The 16267-nt window shown below is 37.6% G+C and overlaps 2 protein-coding genes across 2 annotated transcripts; both read right to left on the bottom strand.

The window, feature by feature from the left end:
• Nucleotides 1–832: 832 nt before the first annotated feature.
• endou2 (endonuclease, polyU-specific 2) lies at nucleotides 833–8672 on the bottom strand. Its single transcript, XM_022197492.2, has 7 exons — nucleotides 8503–8672; nucleotides 6689–6856; nucleotides 5459–5564; nucleotides 4575–4696; nucleotides 3318–3430; nucleotides 2664–2817; nucleotides 833–1191 (listed from the first exon to the last, which is right to left on the bottom strand). Exons 2-7 carry the CDS (start codon nucleotides 6788–6790, stop codon nucleotides 937–939), a joined length of 852 nt encoding a protein of 283 aa, XP_022053184.1. The 5' UTR covers nucleotides 6791–6856; nucleotides 8503–8672; the 3' UTR covers nucleotides 833–936.
• A 1351-nt stretch (nucleotides 8673–10023) lies between these two features.
• On the bottom strand, nucleotides 10024–16047 carry rnf14 (ring finger protein 14). The gene is made up of 9 exons (XM_022197497.2): nucleotides 15941–16047; nucleotides 15127–15285; nucleotides 14869–14999; nucleotides 14455–14644; nucleotides 13793–14178; nucleotides 13462–13690; nucleotides 12371–12543; nucleotides 11922–12052; nucleotides 10024–11823 (listed from the first exon to the last, which is right to left on the bottom strand). Exons 2-9 carry the CDS (start codon nucleotides 15275–15277, stop codon nucleotides 11763–11765), a joined length of 1452 nt encoding a protein of 483 aa, XP_022053189.2. The 5' UTR covers nucleotides 15278–15285; nucleotides 15941–16047; the 3' UTR covers nucleotides 10024–11762.
• Nucleotides 16048–16267: the final 220 nt, after the last annotated feature.

The raw sequence follows: 16267 nt of genomic DNA, 5'->3' as shown, positions 1-16267 counted from the left end.
CAATTCTAAGTCAATAAACACGGACTGAGAGGGTTATGTGTTTTCATGGGGCCTGCTGGGCTTCAGTGTAACCAAAACGCAGCCAGTGTTTCCATCTGTTTGCTTCTCTGTCCTCATCTATCCTACACTTAATACAGCCAAATTCCCAATAAAGCTGTTCATCATTCATTTATGTTTATTTCCCAACCTACAGCTAAAGCTCTGTAACATTGAACTACAAATTTCTGAAAAATTGCAAAACCTTCAGGAAGAAAATTCCAATAATTGCTTAAAAGTTTCCCTTAAAAGTATTATTTTTTCAAAAAAAATCCCCCAAATTTGGCGAGAAAATTCTTGTAAATATTTTCAGAATTTTTTTTAAAAATCTTCCAAAAAATCTTAAAAAATATCTAAAGTGATTATACATATATATCAGTAAAACTTGTAATGTTTTCTTTAAAAACATTCACAAAAAAATCAACCAAAATCCAGCAATATACACTGGATTTTGGTTGATTTTTTTTGTAAATGTTCTTAAGAAACATTTTAACATTTCATTTTTTCCACCAAAAAATGTTCAAAGATTTCCCACAAATGTTATAAATATGGACATCAGAAGTTTCACTGTGAAATATATATATATACATATATATATATATATATATATATATATATTTTTTTTTTTTTTTCTCCACATTTTCAAACTTTAAAACGGCTCAATTTTGACCCACAAGACGACACGAGGGTTAAGTGTGATACATGAGCATCAGTAATCATCTTTCATATATTCTTAAGCACACTCTTACTCTCATACTCGGCAATGGAAATTAAGACAAACACAGCTGGGTCTGGGTAAGGTTTTATTGTATCTTTATCTAAAATAAAAAGACAACAACAATTCCTGTTAAATGCAACCTCCGTTGTTGGAGAAGCTACATCTCAGCTCGATCAGTCGAGCTACTTTGGGTTCTGGTACCTGAGGAGCACAGGGTAGGTGGTGCCTATGTGCTTTTGGTTGTAGTGGTGGCAAACTATCTCCACGTCATAAAAACTGAACTGGACTTTAACCCGCTCGTTGGGCGAGGTGAGGAAACAGAGAGTGTAGAGGGCGAACTCGAACTCTGGACTGACGCCGATGAAGATGCTGCCCTTAGGCTTTATACCGTTCTTCCAGCTGAACTGTAGCGCCAGGATGTGTTTGTTCTCGTCTGGCTGCAGTGGCAGGGGAAGAAAAGAAAAGGCAAAGGATGAAAGAGACAAGAAGAGAGTTGTGAGGGATGGAGAAACACTTTTTACAGAAACAGCTGGAGGCACTTTCAAATCAATATGAGAAGAAGAGACAGGAAAGAAACTCATGAGAAATATGCAAGCTTGAAACTAGCAAATCGGTGTTTACAAAATGGGGAAAAAAAACATCAAATCAGGATCAACAATATATAATGATATACCTCCTGTTTTAGCTCACCAAAAAGCAGCCTAAAAGTAAAAAAATTAAAATTAAAAAGCAATACTAGGTAACTGTAATATAACATGTCAGCATGTGTGCAGTCCGCTGCATTTTGTTCCAACATGTACAGAATGCTGCTGGGCAAGCGATGCAACTGCAAACTCATCGCTCAGAGGTCATAGCAGGATGTGAGGTTTTTCACGAATGTGCAAGAAATATGAAGAGTGCAAGAGACGAGATCAAGAGTGCAAATAATGTGGGGAAGAGACAATCTCAGAGAAAGACACATCAGAGACTGTTCAAATGTAGAGAAATGTGTTGAACCCTGTAAAACCCACTACTGCAGAGATACAGCATCAGTTTATTTTTTTAGATTATTTTGATTCTACATATATTTAATTTTTGTTTGTTTATTTTTGTTTTTTATTTTGTGTTTTCTTTTTGCTCATTTTCTTATATATTTGGGTTTGAATATATATAATTTTATTTTTTTAAGTTAATTTTTTTGCTCATTTTTTTTCTATACTCGGGTCTTACACGCTTAAAAGTTTTCTGTTGAAAAGGACAAAGGAGGATCTACAAGTTTCTGAGAAAATTGAAAACAAATACACATAGATTTTTCTCAAGAAACTTTAGATTTAATTAAAAAAGACACTACCAGAAAACCTGGTAGTGGCGTTTTTAATTAAATCTAAAATCGGAACAAAAACCTATGGCGAGACAGTCGGCTTTTATGGATTCTGGTAATTTATTACCTTTCTTTAAATTAACTTTATTTATCACTTACTTAAATATCTAAGTCTTTAGTCATTTTTTCCTTGTTTTTATAAATTTAGTTTTTTAAATCTATATTTTATGATAGATATTTAATTTAATTTAATCTTATTTTATCTGATGTTTATTCATTGCATGTGTTAGTTAGGATAGAGTTTCCTCATTTCCTGCATCCCTGTTTTGAGTCCTTTATTTATAATGTGATGTTAGGGGTGAGAGGTGCGGTGGAAGTGGGGATTAGGGGTTGTTTGTTGTGTTTTATTGCATTTTTTTTTGTTCTTTTCATGTGTAAAGCACATAATCAGGTATACATAAATGAAGTCCATTGATTAATAGATTATTGAATATCAGAGGAACACAATAACATTTAGTTTGTATTCTACGTATAATACAGATTGAGTGGAAGTGTGTTTACACCCAGTTTTGGTCCACCTTCGCTGATACCACAAACACAATGATATACCTGAGGTGAGTTGGCGTTAACACTGTAGCCTTTGTAGTCAATGTGTCCCAGTTTTTCTTGTAGGTAGAGCTGGATCCAGTTGTGAAAACCAATGACAGTCCGGCCTCCTCTGGTCTCCCCGACAAACACGTGTTCAAACCCTGAAGAGTCCGGTCTGGAGGGAAACATTAAGAGGAACATCACAACAAAAGCACAAAGAGTATCATGCTGATTCCACGGTTTTTCAGAGAAATTTTCCTCTCTTAGTATGATTGCAAGCCAGAAAGCAAGCAGCTCATAGTAACACCCAACGCTTAATACAGGCTTGATATTAACCCATAAGAACCCACGGTGACACCAGTGTCACAAACACTTTGAGTGCCACAATGTCTTCCTGTAAAGTTTCATGTCTGACCTTAACTCATTAAGTCCTTTAAGGAAAAATGGGTCTGGGTTCTTATGGGTTAAGATTCATTATATATCGTGCCGTTGGGACATCATGTGGCGTTTATTGGCTGCTTCCATCCCGAGTACGACCTAAACAAACATTTTCACTAAAGACAAGTTCTCCTCACAGTGGTACTGACTGGACGTGTTTCTCAGAGTAAGACGGTTAACATCTTATTGCTAGATTCCACCAGTGAAGTGTATTTTTAGGTGCCACATCCCACCCACCTGCTGGATCCTCTCCTCGCGTAAAGTTCAAACCAGATCCTGTACAGCTGCTCCTTGAATTGCGTCTCGTCCTTGGGAGAAAGGTGCTTCTCTACCAGGTATTTATGAGCAATCTGAAAGCAAACAAGAATTTCTTGTAAATAATTTGATATTTATAGTCATGTCAGCTGAAGCCTGTGAGTTTGGTCCAGATTGAAAGAAAGCTACAGAATGCTTGATAGATGGGAAATTCTGATACAACAGTTTAGCATCACAGAATACAGTAAAACTAGGCCACTAAAAGCACTGAGAACAACATCGACAAAATCCCAATAATAAATAAACAGTTATTGGATGAATTCAAATGGTCATGGTCCCCAGAAGGTGAATCCTGATTATTATTAATTTTTTTATTAATCTATGAATCCTGAATATTAATTAATTTTTTATTAATCTATATTTGAAATAAAATGAAATTTTGTTCTATTTTGTCTGATGTTTATTCATTGCATGTGTTATTTGGGATAGAGTTTCCTCATTTCCTTATTCCCTGTAATAGTAATTTTAGTAATCACGACTATTACTATTAATTTAGTAATAGTAGTGATTTTACCTCTAAAACGGTAGCAGATCCAAGTTTTGTAAACATCTGCTCAATGAGGTGAAATGAATTTCGTACAGACATTCATCATTTTCTATAAATGAATGCTATTAACAATTCTTTAACTTTTCATCCAGCACTACCATCATGGTCAGATTTTATTTTATTTTATTTTATTTATCCAGTTGGTTAGTCAGTGTGCAAATATCTAAAAATATATATTTTATACTTTATTAAGACATTTTTTTAAATCTAAAAAAATAAAATTAATGCTTATTTACATTATAAACTGGGGGACCAAACTGCTTTGATATCTCTCAAAAACTTAAAAAATATCTATTTTTATATATTATATTATATTATACTATATATAATAATAATAATAATAATTATTATTATTATTATTATTACATTTTTATTATTATATTAAATTAAATTCATACTAGCACCAAAAACCATTATGTAGGACATAAAGGACCTTTCAGAAGTTAGACCAAACCCCCTCTAGTATATGATAAGACTGACTAAAGTGTTAACTTCATCTCTGTGAGAGTCAGTGTGTTATATGAATATGTTACAGGTACTAGATAGTTGTCATTAATTATTTTTGCAGAATAAAGGGAGTCTGAAACACAGCAAGATGGGAAATATTTCTTTCCAAACGTCCCCTCGGGTACCTTCATAGTGGGAGTCTGCATGATGCAGTCCAGGAACTTGTGGTTCTCTGCCACCTCCTCAGGGGTTACAATTTCTGGCTCGCCAGCGTCACTCTCATAGTTATCCAGCAGGGAGATAAAGGCTGCAGAAACAAATGTGGACACTCTTCAAAAGGTGATTTTTTTCAGTGTGTGGGACAACATATTACACAATGTGCGAGGCTGTCCAATCCAAGGAACACGGAGATGATGAGAGTTACAGTATAAACACAGTAAACAGAATCCTCCAGCTCAGCAGAGTGTTAATTTTGAGACAGAAATAGTATCAGAAACAGCGAGGAGGGAGGAATCCTGCTTTTTTTTCAATGGGACAGCAGCCTAAGAGTGAACTCTGAGTGAATAACAGCTATTACATAACTGAGCTCTGTTCAAAGGCACCGCTGTCTCTGTAACACAATGTAAATCTGTGAAGATATCACTGGACAAAAACTGCTGAAAGGGAGTGTGCTACAGCAGTTATCATGCGGAGGAGGATTGGAAGGAGAAGCCAGTGGTTAGAGAGGAGCATCTTTCTGCATCCAGAACTCGGCGTTCTCTGTGATTATGCAACACGCCACTGTTTGTCATAAGGAGATTAGATGGAAAAGCTGTACTCTGTAGGGAGGTGACAAGGAGGATAGCATCAAACTACCAAAGGGGAATGTGTGAAGTGATCACGTCAATTCAAACATTATTGACAGTTGTGTAAGAGGCAGTGACAGTCTGGGGTCAAATCCAGAAGAATCGAGGTCGGAGCTGCATCATTTCATAGAGACAAGTTAAAGCTTGACTAAATCAAATTGTGGTGACTGCAGCTGCAGCTTAGAAGCAACCCAGCATGCATTTCTGGCCCTTTGTGCACTTACTTAAAAAAGTCTCCTTTTTGAAAATGTTCTCGTCGACAAATGTAAACAGAGGATATCCTGCTCCGTCGTTGTTGTCGTTGATGGCCATGCTGTCTCCAGCTTTGCCCTGCAGCAGGAAGAGAAACACCCAAATGTTCAAATATGACTCGTATGAATGCTTTTGCTGTGAAATCCTAATTCAGTGTTCCTCAAAGGAATCCGTTTTGCTCACAGTCAGAGTCACATCTGCATATGAGATTTCAGAAATTGTGAAATCTACATATTTTATAAGTAGCAGTAACAGCATTCTGCAATCTAATTTGCGTCCAATCACTTAAGACAGGGGTGTCAAACATGTGGCCCGCGGGTCAAGACCGGCCCTCCAGAGGGTCCAATCTGGCCCGCTGGACGACTTTGTGAAGTGTAAAAATTGCAGAGAAGACACTGACTCCAGATTGTAAAATTGTAAAACTATAAATTTAAAATAATTCCTAAACCATGACAAGTTGCTTTGATCATAAAGTAAAATACTAGATTTCTCATTGTTCTTTTGTCATTTTGTGTCTCATTTTTGTAATATTTTATCCTGTTTTTGTTGCTTTTCTTGTCCGACTTTTATCGTTTTTCTCATGTTTCTGTCATTTTGTTTCTCGTTTTTGTCTCGCTTGTGTTTTTTTGTCATTTTTGTCATTTTGTGTTTTGTTTTCCTCATTGTTTTCTGCATAGTTTTTTTGTCTTGTTTCATGCTTTGGCCATTTTTTGTTGCTTTGTAATTTTTTGTCACTTTTTTATTTTGTTTTGTGTCGCTTGTCTCATTTTTTGTTGTTTTGTGTCTCATTTTCGTAATATTTTGTCTTGTTTTTGTTTTTTTGTCTTTTTTGTCAGATTTTATCACATTTTTGTTGTTTTGTTTCTTGTTTTTGTCAATTTGTATTTCTTTTTTGTCTCGCTTGTGTTTTTTGTCTCATTTTTGTCATTTTGCGTTTTGCTTCGTTCTTTGTTTTCTGCATTTTTGTTGGCTTGTTTCACACTTGTCATTTTTTGTCACTTTTTAATTTTGTTGTCAATTTTTTGTCACTTTTTTGCTTTGTTTTGTGTCATTTGTCTCATTTTTGTAATATTTTACATCGTTTTTGTTATTTTTTGTCCTTTCTTAAAGTAAAATGCAACAGGTAAATTTAAAACAGTTTGAAGTTTCAGGCGTTGATAAATAATGGCAGCAGCTTCCTATCTATGGGTGTGTGTGGTCACCTGCAGAGAGATCCTGTAGTCTTTCCCCGGTTTGAGTCTGTTGACGTCGTTGTCCCACAGCTCCTGCACCATGGTCGACAGCTCTCTGTCACTCTCAATCATGGTGCCACCGCTTAGTCGTGTTCTTGGTCCCGCAATGAATGTGTTGTGGATGGTTTGGTTGTGTGTCTGAAAGGAGAGGAAACGTTACTAGGACTTCTGATAAACAACAAAAAACACATTCACTGTTTAAAACTGTTTCAAATGTCACATGTCTACTTCACTAATGCTTAGATGTATTTCAGTCATATTCATACGGCTCAAATCACATATTATCTCAAGACACTTCAAAGTTATAGCCTTACATTACAGAGAGAAACCCAGCAACTTCAGAATGCTGAGTTTCAAGTTTAGTGGTCATTTTTACATGTAAACATTGATGATAGTGCTTTTACAAATGAAAATCATTTACTTGTGTTCAGAATTGAATTCAGAAACTTTAGAATATTTCAGGTTGGGATAAAATGGATGCAAATAAGGTTGTAAGTGAAAGTGTTCCAATAGTTTAAAAGCATTTCAACACTAATCAGCAGCTGATTAAGAGACTCAATGTGGCAGTTTTAGACCTCAGATGTATTTAGAATTATTTAACCCTCCTGTTGTCCTCATTTTCAAGCACCAAAAAATATTGTTTTCTTGTTTGAAAAAAATCCCAAAATTCAGCAAAAAAATTCCTCAAATATCTGGAAATTTGGAAAACCTTCAGGAAGAAAATTCCAATAATTCTTTAAATGTTTTGATTTAAAAAAAAATCTGGCAAGAAAATTCTTGTAAATATTTTTCAAAAAATGAGTAAACATCTTCCAAAAAATCCTAAAAATATCTAAAGTGATTACAAACATATCAGTAAAACTTCTAATATTTTCTTTGACAACATTCACAAAAATTCACCGGATTTTGGTTGAGTTTTTTTTTAATAAATGTTCTTAAGAAACTTTTTTAATATTTCTTTTTTTCCTACAAAAGATGCTAAAAAAATCTCCCAAAAATGTTGAAAATGTGAACATTAGGAGTTTCACTGTCGTTGAAAATATATTTTTTCCCACATTTTCAAACTTTAAAGCGGGTCAATCTGCCCCGCAGAACAACACGAGGGTTCATTCAAATTCTTTGCTCTTTTTTTTTTTTAATGTAGCTGACAAGCAACAAATAAATGTCTTTACTGTAAAAGTGAAATTTTTTTTCAAAAAACATCAAACCCTGATCATAAATTAACACAATAAATTCGATTTTTTTTAATGTTTTTAAGCTAATTCCGTCCTAGAAAAGAACCAGGAAAATAAAGCAATTTTAGACAGTGATTTAATTACTATTGTTTTGATTTTTTTGTATTATTTTTTAAAATTTTGTCACAGACATGAGGCTTTTATTGAATTTATTTATTAGTTTTTTTCCTGTGTTCTGGATCTGGCTTATATTATGAGGTAATAATAAAGCTCATTTGTATTTAATTAAATCTAAAATTGGCTTTGACCTAAAGGAGCCACCTATCAGCACTTGATATTTCAGTTCAAAACCTTAATTTAACCAAGCCTTACTGCATATAAAATCATTCTATGTCAATATGAAAGTAAATATTTTCCACAAAATCATAGGGCAGTGATTCAGAAGGCTACTGTGAAGTGACAGACAGCAAAGCTCATCCATCCGACTCAGTACTATCACACTCACAAACCAACACTACATTCAGCAAAAACATGGCGGACCACAGAACATACGTTCAGAAGTTCCCTAAAGGCCGCATCCCGTCAGCCACCACACCAAAACCCACAAACCTTTCTCCTTTGCTTTTATGCTTCGGTGAGGAGAAACTGCCGAACGGTTTGAGGGTCAGTGAAGCTTCTCGGGGTTGGTCAGGTGCTGCCGGTGCTGGTTTCCTGTGTTTGTGAGAGCAGGTGTCTTCACGGGCATAGCAACAGTCCGGTCAGTGTGTGTGGAGAAAGCCAGGCAGGGGGCTGGGGAGGCCAACAGAGAACACGAGGCAGGGGACAGGACGGGACGGGACGGGAGAGAGGGGCCATTTTAAAGGGTTATCCCCTGTCAGCAACTCTGGCCAAAGGGATTACACCATGTTGTCGTCTCTTTTCAGTCTCAGGCTAAAACGTGGGCTCTTTGTTTCTTTAGTATTTCATTGTCTCTGTGTCTCTGTCACAGCATAACCTCTGGATTACAGGGTAAATATGGGCCATATTTCAGGTAACAGGATGCTGTAAAGCACTTGGAGTTAACTCATCCCAGTTTGGTAATATTTCAGATTTTGACGTTTTATTTGAACACTAAAAGGTGTGGTCAAAAATGTGGAGAAATCTGGATGCATTTCAGAACAAAATCTATTTGAAAAACATCCTCAAATCGCTTTCTGTATCATTTTAAACTCTTGAAATACCGTTTAAGAACACTGACACGTTAACAGTACAATTGTAGTGTATATGGAATAGTTCCTGCTTTTTGTACGAGCTTAAGTACATTATATTATCCAACTTTAATCGTGAAAACAGAGAGGTTACAAAAATATGATGCATTGTATTACCTTCTTAGCCGTAAACTTAGCTCCTGGTTTTATGCGTTAATATGCAGATTTCAGACACATTATGACAAAACGCGGCACCTTTGAAGGGATGCTACAAACAAAAAGAAGAAATATAACATTTCAGTCAAGCTTTTAATTCTAAAAGGTGACAGATCGTCTCAAAACATTCTGTGGCCCACATTGAACGTGTATATTGATGAGTGCAACAGATTTAAATAACTACAAATGTAAGAAGGTCCCCAATGTTACCAGGGACCAGTGTTCTCCAGCTCTATAAGGGATAGAAAGGGAACTTGGAAAACATGCTGTGTTTGTTAAATAAGACTTGGTAATCTTGGGACTTGTCAAGGGGGTTTCTATTCACAAGCGCTTGATACAGTTTGTTCCAATAATACAATATTAATAAAATATTTCACTTTTAAAGAGCAGGCTCATCTTTCACAGGTAAAATTTGTCAGTAATTTGACAGATAACTAGTCTACATTTATGTAAATCCAGTTTTCTTGTCACTCTGCTCACTCATTTTTAAAATACCTGTGTTCCAACTGCTCTCTAGGGAATTATAATCATATTCTCACTCAGATTAAAGTTGTTGTACAATACTGTTTTCACCATTACCAATCACATTTGCTGCCTGTCGTCAACATTTATCTGTTTAACTTGCTGCTCAGTTGTGTATATTCACATACAGTGAGGACCAAAAAATTATGCAGGAACCAAAGTGGAGTTTTCAGTCTCAGATTCAATAAAAGAAAAAGACAAAATATGAAGTATAATATTTATTCAAGGAACAGTATGCTGAAAGTATGGACAGGATTCTGCAGGAACTGTCATCAAACATGACACATGAAGTGACGATGGGCCTGCATTGATGTGAAAAAGCGAATTTGCGTGGATTTTGAGATGTAACAAGAGATTGTCTTTTTCTAATCCAGACCAGCGTTATTTGTCAAAGTAGTCTGTACTTTTGTAGCAAATCATTCAGTGATGAAAACAAACAGATTCTGTGCTTGCATGAGATAGTCTTCATCCAATCAAACTTAAAATAAATATTAAATTAACATTATACAAAATAATTTCTGTATCTCAAGACATTAGCAAGATTCTACGGCCCCAATTTGACACGAGTATTTGGCAACGTTAAAATAGCAGCTATATAAAGGAATAAATCTGGTCAAATATCATTCCAAAATGCCACCACAGTCTCTGATTGACTTGTGTTTCCAATAGGTATGCAAAACATAACCATAATTTCAGTAACACCATCAAAGGATCAACCATCAAGAAAATATAATTCAGCATCCTCCAAAACTACATTCTGTGTGACAAACACACTCAAACAAACAAGAAAACCGAATTCCAATAAACAAATTATTCTTCGAAACCTGACTGAGTTTTATCAAATTATGTGCAGAAACTTAATTTCTGTAAATTAAGTCATCTGAACGAGATAATCATTCATTTTCACCCCATAAATGTAACGTACAGAGATCACTCAATGACTGTCTGAGGGAGCCGTTAGGATTTCCCAAACTGGTAGCCAAAGTCTGAACAGCTGTTTTGGGATTTTAGGTAAATCTGGGGGTTTGCCTTCACTGCTTTCAAGATTCACATCTTGGTTTGATTTGCAATGTCTTGTTTTGATCATCACTTCATTATCCAACTTAGTTTGTCCAAAGAAAAATGTGCTTCTGAGATGTGACAGAAAGTCAAGTCAGAGAGTACATAATTGCTGTAATGGTAAAGGTGCACATGCACAGTCCTTGTTTTTCCATAACGACAGTTGCTAACTAATCGGAAGCAAACAGCACATTATATTTACCAAACTGAGCTAGGTTAGTGCTTCCACTATGAAGCTGTTATCTTTACACGCCTCCAGGATGTGCAAAACTCATCATGAAGTGCATGTCCTTAATTGCCCCTCGGGGATAAATAAAGTTTATCTGAAATGTCTACTTGGGAGGAGAGACAGTTTATTTGTAGACATAATCTACTGCATTACAAAAAAGGAAATGACAAATGATTTTCAAATGTTCACTTGCCTTGAGTTCTGAATTCAGTTCAGTGACATTGCCATATTTAAAAAGTCTGAATGCAATTTGGTGAACAATCACTAACCACACATCCATGTATGCTGATGTCCTGATGCTCTGAACTAAGAATGAGTTTGGCTTTTTTTTTTTACAGGAAATCAACCTTTACCAAAATGTCACAGTGCTTTCTCTCTGAGATAAAAGCTAGGACCATTCTGGCCATTCCTGAATATCGCAATACTCTATATGACAGCTGTCATATTTGAAGTAATTTGCACAATTTACACTCAGGCATCGAATGTTTTGTAACCTAAGATGCCCGACTGTATTCAAAACATAAACAATGATCTAGCAGTGTAGTGGCACTGCTGGGCCAATGCATTCGTAGTGAAAGCCACAAATGAAGTGATGGTTATGTGAGAGATAAAGTGCATTCAAATGTAGCATTCGCCGGTGAGGTACTGTCCTGGTGTCAGTCGTCCTCATCGCTCCAGAAGGCATTTTCTTCATCAAGATCTACACCCTGGAAGAGTCTGAAACAAGCAAGAAAAGTGATATTTAGCGAATGTGTCTACAGGTGACAGTAAGCAGCTTAAAGTGGTGGATAGGAAAAGAGGCATGAATCACTCACTGGTTATAACAGGGTGAATTTGGGTTGTTAAAGTGACCGTATGGGTTGACTTTGCTGAGGACGCCCAGGCAGAGCCAGCAGAAGTACTGTTTACAAGATGTACAGGTCATCTTGTTACAGCCATCCACTTTCTATAGAGAGAACAAGGAGTAGACGTTAGCAGGAGAGGACTCAGCAAACATCCACAGCAACAGACATAGCCTGGAGCTGGACACAGGAGGATTTAAGAAAGACTTTTAAGAAAGTTGCTGTGTTTTAACAAAAACATTTTATAATCAATATAGTTGAGCCAGAACAGTTAAACAGAAATGCACATGAAAAGCGTTATACATATCTGACAACACTCAAAGTTACAGCTCCATTTGTTTCACGTTTAGAAGTGAACACTGACTCTGGTGCTCAAATCAAAGCCTGTTCTACTGCGTTATTACCAGCAGGGGGAGCCCAACCTGTATATTGGTTCCACAGCGAGGGCAGCATTTGCAGTTCTCATTGAGCCAGTCTCTGCTGAAGGACTCCTCCACCGCTTTCTGGATCACCCTCTTTCCAAAGCGCTGCTCCATAAACTTCTGCCCTTCAGTTGTGGCTGACAGGTACTCATCTCTTAGGTTACGCAGCTCCTCTGTGGCACAACACAGAAAACAGGGACAGCATTAGATGAAGACTTCAGGTTGGGACTGATAAAATGTAATGTCATTACTGCCCGGCAAAACTGCGTTTTCCAGAAGGTATTGTTTTCAGCTGCATGGTCTGGCTTGCTTGCATGCTTGCTTGCTTGTTTGTCTGTAACAATTTGGTTTCCGCACGATAACTCGATAAAATATTGATGTAGCCTCACCATATTTGGTACACAGGTGTACCATAATAAGACACAGGTCAAGTTCGCATTTGGTGACCGTGACCTCATTTTCAAGGTCACAGGGGTCATCTTTGTCGCCGGGCAGTCCAAGTTTGGTAAAACTTCTCGTTTAACTCTTCTGTTTATATTTTACTGTTGCTTTGGATATGATCCTATATTTAAAAATGTGTAATTTCTGTTACAAGAAAGTAACTGGTTGTGTTTTCTAGTACGACCTGGGCCATTTTGTTTGCTGCTGTCATGTCACATGAAGTGATAATTAAGAAAACTTAACTGTATTTTGAATTTCTAACATTTTTTTTTTAATATGAAAAAAATATGAATGGTAATTTGCTTTTCTCCAAACCTAGTAGCCTTGGGAATCAAAACCAATTGAGTGTTGTTAGAACTGTTGACAAGTGGAGAGAGGCTAGAGGTTAAAAATGTAGCTAACCAAGTTTTGAAAGATAAGATAATCCTTTGTTGCTCCCCACATCTCCATTGCTACAGCAGCACGGAACATACTAATAACAATAATATGTACAATATATACAAGAATGAGGAATGAAAATGAATAAATACAGCATTGCTACACGATAAACGACAGCAACATAAAGTGGCTTATAGAATAAATGAAGTACTATGTCCCATTTACACATGTTGCCCTACTGAACAGAATGACTGTATTTTCAGTGACATTACCTGCAGGGAGTTTGCAGTGGGAAAGACCATGATAGCCCAGCTTACAGAGCGTGCAGAAAGCGTACTGGCAAGCCGAGCAAATGCCCATGGTTGTGTCTGGCTCCACCATTACAGCGGTGCCACAGGACTGACGGGGACAGTAGACCACATCGGCCATGAGGTCCAAACTGGACTGAAGCAGCAAACGGTCGTATCGGGCAAACAGCTCCTCATCCACCAGCTGTTTCACCTGGAAGATGAATACAGACAAGAAAATAAAGCAGAGAATGAATTGGTAAATTTAGTTCAAACATCAGCACACACAAGCACATCTACTGTACCCGTCTCTTACCTGCAACGGTGTGGCTAAAGAGGTGCATTTGGGCTCAGGGCAGTTAAGGCACTGAACGTTGCCGTCCCGTATTTGGATCTGGAAGTATTCGCTCATGCAGGCATTGCAGTAAACATGTTGGCACTCCTTAAAGCACAGACAGCTGGCGCCCAGCTTCTCCACGAAGCAGATTCCACAGCAGAACACCTTGCTGTCGAACACCCTCTGCCGCTGTGCCTCGTCAAAGTCCAGCAGCTGAGGTAGCAGGTCGGCACGCGGGTCCATCAAAGTGACGGCCCGAGGGTCCAGTTGAGAAGATGATGATAACTGCTGTTCTGACTTTTCCTTCTTCACTTCTCCATTCTTCTCTTCTGCTTTGTCAGAATGACTCCCGCACTGTGACAGAGCTGAATGAAAGGGCAAAAACATGTTCAAATTGTAGCTGTAAATTAACTACACAATGTGTACTTTAATTAAATGAAGTAACTGTTGGAGACGTCAGCAATTACTTTACAAACAAATTAGGCACATGGGTAAACAGAAATTGCTGGCACCGTACCGAGTTCACCTACAGTATCAGGTAATCTACGTTAAGTCTAAATGAAAGTTGCAGGTATGAAAGTTAGAGAAATAGATCATAGTGATCCAAAATCAACATTAATTTAACAAAACCCATGCCGTACCTGCAGCTGCAGGGTCAGCTCTCCTTCGCTCACCACCTGCCTTACTGCCACTCCTGATGACTTCAAGAGGAGAATGGATGCCCAGGAAGTCCAGAGGTTCCTCTTTGAGGAACTGGATCCATGTGAAAAGAATCACACAGCCTTGGCTTTCCTCCCATAGCTCATCCAGGCGTCGGCACAGAGAGCTCATCTAAGGAGGATAAATGGTAAAGGAGAAGGAATAGGTATTGCAAGAAATGAATGGTATGACTGGCAGGAAGCTTTTCTTTAGCAGATAACAACAACAGCTTATTCCCAAGTTAAAGCCACTCACTTTTCCTCAGTTCACTCTAAACTGTAATATTTTGCCACAGCTTTCTGTGCTTCTGTGCTTGTAATGTAATGAACGATTATTTGAGCTACTGTGAGTCTTACTTGTGCTCTGGTCATCCATTTAGAGCTAAGAGTGAAGATCGGTGGGGACGTGGAGGGATAGTCTGCAGGAAGCTCAAAGTTGAGCACCAAAGGGGGCAAGAAGCAGACATTATATTCAGTTTTCTTCTCTCCTGTAACAAACACAAAAGATGCAAATACATTCCTTATTACAGTGTATTAGAACACAAGCTGTACATGAGTGGTACACGACTACTACACTACTTTTACGTCTTGACACAACTTCACTGAAAGCCGTACCATTGGTGACTACTTTGAAATCAGGAGGGAGCTCCAAGCAGAATTGCATCTCTCCCCCCTGAGCCGACTCCGCGCGGTGAAACTCCTCTTCATCATAGATACTTGCTAAAGCAAGCAGCTCATCCTCCTGGGCTTCCCTGTCCTCAGACATTTACATTCCTGCAATAACAACAAAATGAGTGACAGGAATTCACCATTATGGGAATGAACACATAGATAATAGCCAAGCTAACCGACAGTAGTTTAGTTTAGACAGCTCACTCTGTAGCTTCAGCTAGTCGTGTGTCCCTATCAATACGATAATAAAAAAAAGTAGCATTTGGCATTAAGGATTTCTGTTTGGTAAAACGTTAGTTAATAAGTGACAGCAGTAAGTTAATAAATTAAGTATGTAGTTACACGCAGATAACGCAACTTTGAGGTGACATAACACCAGCTTGCCTGAGCCAACGTCAGGCGACGCTGTCACAAAAGTTAGCATGTTAGCCAGTAAAGGTTTAGCCATACTAGATGTTGTCCCCATTTTGAGGTAATCCAGCAGTCGCCCGAAATACACAGAGTGTTGCTAGGAATAGGGAACCAGCTGACAGACTTCAGGCCAGAAGAGTGTTAGCCTACTAGCTAGGTAACCAGGGGAAACGCATTCAAGCTAGCTAGCAATGCTAGCTGATGTAAACAGTGGCAGCAGCCGGAGCTCGGCCTCCTGGACTTCACTTCCGCGGCAACAACGAACTATTTCAATTCTTCAAAAGTTAAAACAAGCTATTAAATATGTAAGCATACAGTCGCTGTGTGAAAATAACACGTTTCTTACCTTATCCGACCCAAGTAAGAGTGACTCTTGCCCTCTCACTGGTTCATGACATGACGGTTCACGGTGACAGCTCCGCCTGCAGGCTGCGTGGTGTACTACAGTCCAACACAGTAATTAAACTGTTCTAGTAGTTTAACCATAGACTGATATATACAGTCTATGAGTTAAACACACATTACAATTATTTGTGTGTATTTTACTCACTTTTACTTTATTTATGCAGCATGTGTTGTAGCTTTATATATTTTTTTATTCTTTATATTTAATTTAGTCACTAACTTCGATTTTTGTAAGGTTTTAACCCTAATATTTGAATTGTCTGTTACG

This window comes from Acanthochromis polyacanthus, chromosome 17 (genome assembly GCF_021347895.1).
Source record: "Acanthochromis polyacanthus isolate Apoly-LR-REF ecotype Palm Island chromosome 17, KAUST_Apoly_ChrSc, whole genome shotgun sequence".
Classification (NCBI taxonomy): Eukaryota; Metazoa; Chordata; class Actinopteri; family Pomacentridae; genus Acanthochromis; species Acanthochromis polyacanthus.
The sequence above is the reverse complement of the archived record's forward strand: the minus strand, read 5'-3'. Positions and strand labels throughout refer to the sequence as shown.

What these genes read in the sequence shown, in the direction of transcription:
- endou2 (XM_022197492.2), bottom strand. Translation starts at nt 6,790, where the DNA reads ATGATTGAGAGTGACAGAGAGCTGTCGACCATGGTGCAGGAGCTGTGG. An exon ending in ACTACAGGATCTCTCTGCAG is followed by an intron (nt 5,565 to 6,688) that starts GTGACCACACAC and finishes TTCCTGCTGCAG; the next exon opens with GGCAAAGCTGGAGACAGCAT. An exon ending in TGCAGACTCCCACTATGAAG is followed by an intron (nt 3,431 to 4,574) that starts GTACCCGAGGGG and finishes GTTTGCTTTCAG; the next exon opens with ATTGCTCATAAATACCTGGT.
- rnf14 (XM_022197497.2), bottom strand. Translation starts at nt 15,277, where the DNA reads ATGTCTGAGGACAGGGAAGCCCAGGAGGATGAGCTGCTTGCTTTAGCA. An exon ending in TTTCAAAGTAGTCACCAATG is followed by an intron (nt 15,000 to 15,126) that starts GTACGGCTTTCA and finishes TGTTTGTTACAG; the next exon opens with GAGAGAAGAAAACTGAATAT. An exon ending in AATTCACCCTGTTATAACCA is followed by an intron (nt 11,824 to 11,921) that starts GTGAGTGATTCA and finishes TGCTTGTTTCAG; the next exon opens with ACTCTTCCAGGGTGTAGATC.